The sequence below is a fragment of the Halichoeres trimaculatus genome, unplaced genomic scaffold, assembly GCF_033239565.1.
Source record: "Halichoeres trimaculatus isolate MK-OKI-2021-1 unplaced genomic scaffold, fHalTri1.1 fHalTri1_scaffold_1, whole genome shotgun sequence".
In the NCBI taxonomy this organism is placed as follows: domain Eukaryota; kingdom Metazoa; phylum Chordata; class Actinopteri; order Labriformes; family Labridae; genus Halichoeres; species Halichoeres trimaculatus.
In genome coordinates, this window is record NW_027437179.1 from 1,535,413 (window position 1) to 1,543,108 (window position 7,696).

Sequence of the window (7,696 nt, forward strand, 5' to 3'; positions counted from 1 at the left end):
TTATCTTGTAACTTTTTCATCTCTTTCTTGTCATCTTTGTATTTGGAGTGAGTCATTACTTCGTATGGCTCATTTCTTGGTCGTGGACACCAAACTGGTTGTGTCTTCAGTACTACTACTACTACTACTTTTGTTCCTGTTTGTCTAGAGATTCTACATGTAACCATGACCACATTGTTTACATGTGAAATCAGCTGTTAGCAGCCTGTAGTATGTAAATGCTAACTTGTGCAAGGTCTGATGTCTTCTCCATTGCTACTTCTGTACCCAACTGCAAGACACACACACAAACTAGAGCCTGGCGGCTAACTCAGTTAGCTGGATAATATCAGGTTTATCGTCACACTGGTTTCTTTCGTGCCTCAAAGCAGGCTAAAGCTACAGATCAATACACTAAAACCTGCTCCAGTAAAGGTTTATTTCGGGGGAATGGATTTAAAGACACCTCTGTCTCCCACTCCCCCTTGGCAGCTCCCTTTCTGAGAGACCCAGTAGGTTCAGGAGCAATAGTTTTAGGCTGCATTTCGTAACAGCTGAGCCTGGATCACTAAGATCCTTTATTGTTATTTGTCTGGTGATTTTTTTCTATGAGTGTTACCGTTTCAGTTGCCATGGAATTATTTTGGAGCTGCTGTTTGTTGTGCAGAGCATAAAGTGTATCTTGTGCTGAAAACTACCATAAACCTCCCTCTGGGGAAAAAAGGGATCTTATAGTTCAAGAACTTGATATGATAGAAAAAAACTGAGATCGGTTTTGGATTCTGCACCAAAAAAATATTTATAAGCAGCTGTCAGACCTAACTAAACAGAAATTGTGTTTCCCGGTGTCCATCATTTGATTTTAAGAAAGTAAGAGACAAACGATGCCTGAAATGTTTGTAATTATAATACCAACTGCCCAATTGGAAAGGGTTGTTAAAGTAAAATTCCTTCAGACAAGAACTTTATATATATATATATATATATATATATATATATATATATATATATGTGTGTGTGTGTGTGTGTGTGTGTGTGTGTGTGTGTGTGTGTGTGTGTGTGTGTGCGTGCGTGCGTGCGTGTGTGTGTGTGTGTGTGTGTGTGTGTGTGTGTGTGTGTGTGTGTGTGTGTGTTTTCAAGCAATTCAGGTGTTATTTTGTCTCTAAATATTTTTAAAAGACATTTTCTGGGTTTTATCAGTTGAATGTGGCTTATTTGAAGTCTGATAAGGCAACAATGTCCACTTCAAATAAGACGTAAGCACTTGCTGCTTAATATTTCAGTTGTTGCAGTGCACAACCATCAGTAACAACGATAAATAATTTTCTTTGATAGTTTGTTCACACCTATAACCACTGAAAGTCAGAAACAAACAGATCGGATCACAGCAGCAAATGTTCACAGTGAGTGACACACCGATGAAAGCTGAAGTTTTTTTTTTATTTTTATTTTTTTTACACCAGGAGGAAATTTACAGAACCACAATGACAAGAATATTTTACAGCAATGAAATGTTAAGAATCTCTTTAACCTGGTCCTACAAAATGAATGTGCTCCTGTGATAATAACATCATGAAGCTGCTCCTCCAGTTAATAAATCCAAGTGTCAAACAGTGAGTTTGACTCTGATCTTAACCACAACACACCAGGACCTGAGTCAGGATCTGAGGGGTTTAAACTTCAGAAAGTCAACCTGTCCCAAAAGAAAAATCATTCACTGCCCCACTCCCTCCAAAGATTTCAAACCTCTTCACTTCCTGAAGGTAGTTCCTTTCTAACACCTGTTAACACTCAGCCAAGCATCTGGCTTCAGATGGTGTCTCAGGATAAAGTGACTTTACAGAGCAGATACCTCTTCAGGTACCTCCTGAAGGTGTTGTCTCGTATGCCGTAGATAACTGGACTGATAGACCTGGGCAGGATCTGTATGAGGATATAATAAGCAAACAAGTGGTCCGTGTAGTTCTGTGGAAACCACTGCCTGAGGAGATTTAATATTGAGGGTCCGGCGTACGTGGCCATACACAGCAGCAGCTGGAAGCCGTGCAGGAGGATGGTGTTTCTGGCCTTTCTGGCATCTTTGCTGGCAGTCTTTGCCGTGAACAGAATCCTGAAATAAGTGTAAAAGATCACGAGCCAAATTATGACCAGAAACACAGAATACATGACGTCCCTCTTCTTCATGATGATGGGACTTGGGAAGGCTGTTTCCCTGAGGCAGAACACTTTGGTGCTGAAGAAGTCCAGCGGCTCCGTGGTAAATGTGATGAAGAGGTCTGGAAGAACAGATGACATGCTTGTGATCCAGATGAAACTGATCAGCACCAGCGTCCTCCTGATGGTGCAGATCCGCACATGGTGGAGTGGCATGCAGATGGCGATGTAGCACTCCACCGCCATGCAGGCCAGGTTCAGGGGGGTGTTCTCCGTGGCAATGAGAGCCAGCAGGATCAGGGCGCAACATAAGGGGACAGTGATTTTGTAGACGATGTAGCTTATGATGAAGAGGGCGATGGTGATCGTCACCTGGATCATGTCGTTGACCACCAGATGAACAAACAGGATGTAGCGAGGGTTCTTATAGAAAATCTGCAGAGTGTAACCAAAAACAGGGAAATAGATGCCCGGGTTAAGAAGGTTGTTCAGACTTTTGTCTCTCAGCTCAAATAAAATTCAAACTTTCTTGTCTTCTTTATAATCCTCACAGGGTGGTTCATGCTTTCTTTCTGTCCAAGTTTTATTTCAGGTTCACCGCCCTGTGCTGTTTCAAAACACTGCAGCCCGCAGCTCTTCACTGTTTCATGAAAAACACATCCCACAATCCCAGTTTTTTCCCCCTTTGCATTAACTTCCTGTACATTTTTTGCTTTTCAGAGTTTGTATTGATGTTTCAAGCACTACACTGTAAACCTGGATAAGTTGACTTGAAAAATTCTTGTAAGCCAGTTACTTTAAAAACACTAAGTAATGAAATGTGAAAACTTAAGTTAATCTAACTTAACATCTTAAGTAGTTACAATTATTATGGGAACCCATTCCACTTAATGTCTTTAATCAAATAAACCTTATGCCTATTTGTTACAAATTAAAATAGTAAGTAATGTTAAAAAACATGTTGCATATCACAGTAAAATGTTATAAGTTGATCTTACACAAAACTGAAAGATGTGATATCAATAAATTTGCTTTATGAAGGGTAGGCACATTGAAATATTGTTCCTCAGGGGCACGGGTTTTCTGAGCCCCACAGCGCTGACTGGGGGTCTGTGCTCCATGGCACGGGGTCTTGTACCTATTGACTTTTGCAGTGTGTCTAATGGTCAGTTCATTGATAAAGGAAATGTTTGAGTGGACTATTGTGCTATTTTGCCCAATTTTGAAATTAAGTGTAATAAGATATATTTATTTATTTTTGGCATTGACAGTCAGTCCACATAGAGCAAGGGCAGCTGATCAATGCCACAAGGGGCACAGACAGCTGGTCCATGCTGTAACACACAGATAAACAATCCATACTATGTGGAGCACAGACAGCTGTGCCACTGCTGCACGTCTAGGAGTACAGCCAGGTCTCATACCCACTGCGTCCCCTCCTCACTCACGGTGACAAAACACAGTCTCAGAAACTAATCATTTTAAGTTGTGCTTACTTTAAGAGTAACAAAGAATAAATCTACTCAGCAATCATCGGTTTCAATACTATAAACTCAGACATTTGAGTAAATTGAACTTACTGACAAATTTCAAGTTATCATAGCTTAATCCTATAGAGTAATTTAAACTTTGGGGTTCACAGTGTACATTGTCAGGCCTCTCAGGATAGACCATTTTACAGCAAGCATCATGCGAAAGATGCCCACACGTTTTGCCCGCTGAAGCAGTGTTTAGCTCTATACACTCAGGTGAGTTAGCTGTCACAAACATGACTTTAAAAAAGTACTCTCACTGAGAAAAAAAATAGCCAGTTCGATGATTTTAGATTTGTATTTTATTAAGCAAAATACTATAAAAAGTCAACAAAACCATAATCCTAACCTGGAAGTTTTTTTTTCTAATGTTTTTAACTTTTGCAGGTAAATCTTGTTAGTTTTATGGACCGTATGCAGCTGAGACCTGTTCTCTCTCATGTTTACAATAATGGTTATGTTTTAACAATGAAGTGTTCTCTGATCAATGACAAGATTTTTAAAAACCATTGAACTCCCATACAGAACACACTGCTCCTCACTAGAAACATTCTCCTCTCATGCTTCACTGGTCACTTTGTCCTCATCAGTTTGCATCCCAATTTTCCTATTTTCCCGTTTGTTAACTGCAAAATAATTTTTGTTGTGATGCCTATTTTTATCTGTGACTGGAACACTGTGGATATGAGACCCTGCTATGCATTGAGATAGTGCCCCCTGTCGCAGACTAGCATGGTCTGCATTCCCTGATGATTTTTACAGTGTGTTTCATGTTCATAATATGTTGGTCATTTATAAAAAAAAGTGCAACAATTGCACAGCTGGTCCAGGCAGTGAAGCACAAACTGCCTGTTCCCCTATGTCCAGCAGAGTCTCATATCCACTGTGTTCCCTCCTCACTCATGGTTACAAAACCATGTTACAATAAAAACTACTTTGCTGCAAATAATGGTATTTTTCTGCAGAAAACTTAATGAAAAATTCTTGATATGTAATGTATTTGCACTTCATTGAATCAGGATATTTTACTTTAATTTTAAGGTTTATGTTTGGCAGCTGTAGCTGCAGTCATTAACAGTATACTTTTTTAAAATTTACAGTGCAGATTCAGAGGGAACGTGTCATTGAACCCCGTGAACAAGTGGTGAACAAGTGTAGTCTGCTCAGAGCTTCCCAGGAAGTCCCACCTGATGTTTGCTGAAGGTGTGGAAGATACTGGCATTGATGTAGTTGATGGAGATCCCGATGACAATGACAATCACATTCTTGGTGACGGCTTTGGAGAAGGAGTCCTGAGAGCGGATGAAGACCGTCACATTGGCCGATGACAGATTCATGTCTGGACACACAGAGCTGTGTGGGGGAAAACAGGATGTATTACAGGAATCTGTGTCAAGTAACATAAAGTTAACTCACCTAAAAAAAACAGAATAAAAAAATAACATCAGTATTCTGAAAATGTTTCTATATGTAGTTAAAGTAAAGCAAATTCAACATAAAGAACATCATTAAAGGTGTTTTTAAAAGGAGATAATTTTCCAAATAACAGAGAAAAAAGTCTTTTTTTATTGAATTATTTACACCTCCTTCTCAGACAGTTATGATTTGTTCTCGGTTAAAACATAAAGGAGGTATTTCTGCTCTGCATTAATTTCCTTTTTAGGCTCTTTTGCACCGATGTTTTAACTTCCCTGAGGCTTTCCTTCTCAGCACCTGCGTAAATGCCCTGTTTTTTGTATTTTATTTCTTTATGAACTAACAGGTATTAAAAGTCAGTGCTGTTATTTTATTTTTAACTCCTGTTTAATAAGGCCTCAGCACTGGAGTCTGTTAACCTGTAACAAAGAGTGTTGGTGGAGCAGCAAATTAAAGAAGTTGGGAACATTTCAGATCACTCACACATTTCTGTTACAAACAATAAAGAGGCCCCAGCACGAGACACAGTCCCATAACCCTGTACCAGTGTCTCCTTAGAAAAACAAACATTTATACACACCCTGCACATTGCACAGATCTCATAATAAAAGATCACAATTTCATTTTAGAGCCTTGATGATGAAGTGGAAATGAGTATATTTCCACCAACCCACCCTATCATTCATATTTATGATACCAATATAAAAAATCAAGCTCCAGCTGTTTTCAAATATAATCAACCAATCAAACATCCTGAGAGAGTACAGACAGCTTCAAGGAGAAAACACATGTAATCTGGTGTGATGAGTTGAATCTTTAAAAATTACTATTAAACAGAGACACTCAGAGATAAAGACGTCAGGAAAAAACTCACCTTCACGGAGAAGAACAATGAATCAAATCGAAAAAGAGAATCACTTTCAAACTGGAGGAGACAGAGATTCATTACCAGGCTTTTCAGGATTTCCCTAATTTACCTACAAAAAAAGTTGAACATGTAAAATCTCCAACAGATCATGAGTAAAACACAGAATAGAGATCATGAAATCACAGACATGCTTCCTGTTGGGGATTTAATACACAGAAGCAGAGGTCAAGTTTGATACCGGAATAAAAACATGTAATTAAGAAGATAATCAGAGTTTGTTTGACTCTCAGAGACATTTCTAGATCAATCTACTCACCTGGATGAACACAGAGGGACAGAGAGGCTCGTCCACAGCACGGCTTCAGTCAGACTCTGATTTTATATATTCTGCCAACCCCCCCCCCCCCCCCCCCCCCCCCTTCCCCCACACACATTCACACACACACACACACACACACACACACACACACACACCACACACCACACACACACACACACACACACACACACACACACACACACACGCGTGTGTGTCATTTTTCCAGGTCAGAGATGACACGGTTTGTGAGAACAGAACAGTGTTTGATATGTGAGGACATTGTTTAAAACTCTAAACCTGCTAGTGTTTAATCTTAACAAAAACCCAACCAGAACAACACTGGGGAGTTTGATCTCACCTGAATGCACTATAAGAGGAGACCTTCACAGCATTTACGGTTCCTTTAGACCTGGAGCAGGACCAGACTTACAACTGCTGGGACTCTGTGTGGGTTCTGATATGAAGTGTGAAGAATAAAAACATTTGCATGATTCAAAAACCCAGAATAAATACTCAAGAGAGGTCTAAACTACAGAGGCCCTAAAAAGACATGATTTCATTAAAAATATTTTTCCTCTGTTTTCTCTTGATAACAGGGTAGTTTCCATTTTTTTTCTTGAGATCTTAACTTAATTTTTTTGTTATCTCAAGAACACAAGGCTTAATCTGTTGTAACAGCACCAATTTAAGAATACAGCTGGGAAACATAAAGGAAAACAGACAGTAATGAACAGGTCCCAGAAGAAAATTGGTTTGATTAGAATCAAGTTCAGCTTTGGTAAATTTTCTACAGTTTCAACAGCTTGGATGTGAGGGAACTACCAGTTTAAACACTGAGCAGCTGGAAACGTCACCATGTACTGAGAGGCTTTAATCAGCAGTATCTGAATATCAGCCCACATTTCACGGTGAGATGCTCTCGAACAGGTGATCTGCTTCTCTAAAGACAGGCATCGCACCTTGTGTATTTAGATGGGTGATCGATGCAGAAGCATCAGAAACACATTGTTTCCAGAAGGAAAAGGGAGCAGAGGCCGACAGTCTGGCCCCAGTCCCGTGCTCCAAAAGGGGGTGAAAGAGTCCAGTGAGATCCTGCAGAGGTCAAGAAGCCCAGGTACCGCTTCAGCAGCTTTCACTGTAACACAATACAGACACTTAATGAACGAACACCTCCGTAACATCAAACAACCATAACTCCAGCTTAGAGAGTAACAAATGGACAGAGAAACAGCAAAATAGGTGTTACTTACATCAGTCGATGTGGTGGGCATGCTGACTTCTGGCTTATGAGGGGGTGCTCAATCATAGATCAGATGTTGTGTTATAGAAGACATGCTGTTTATACCTTTTGTTTTCTTAATGCAACACTATTGAGGAATCAGGTTAACCAAGGTAAACAAAACACAGAAAAATTGGATGTGTCTACCC

General features: G+C 39.8%; 1 protein-coding gene across 1 annotated transcript; it reads right to left on the bottom strand.

Moving 5' to 3' along the window:
• Nucleotides 1-1,800: 1,800 nt before the first annotated feature.
• LOC141802414 (odorant receptor 131-2-like) lies at nt 1,801-5,002 on the bottom strand. Its single transcript, XM_074686005.1, has 2 exons — nt 4,853-5,002; nt 1,801-2,568 (listed from the first exon to the last, which is right to left on the bottom strand). The coding sequence occupies exons 1-2, from the start codon at nt 5,000-5,002 to the stop codon at nt 1,801-1,803; spliced, it is 918 nt and encodes a 305-aa protein (XP_074542106.1).
• Between the last annotated feature and the right edge of the window lie 2,694 nt (nt 5,003-7,696).

Coding starts and splice junctions, on each gene's coding strand:
- LOC141802414 (XM_074686005.1), bottom strand. CDS start 5,002: ATGAATCTGTCATCGGCCAATGTGACGGTCTTCATCCGCTCTCAGGAC. Junction 2,569..4,852: donor ACACCTTCAGCAAACATCAG/GTGGGACTTCCT, acceptor TACACTCTGCAG/ATTTTCTATAAGAACCCTCG.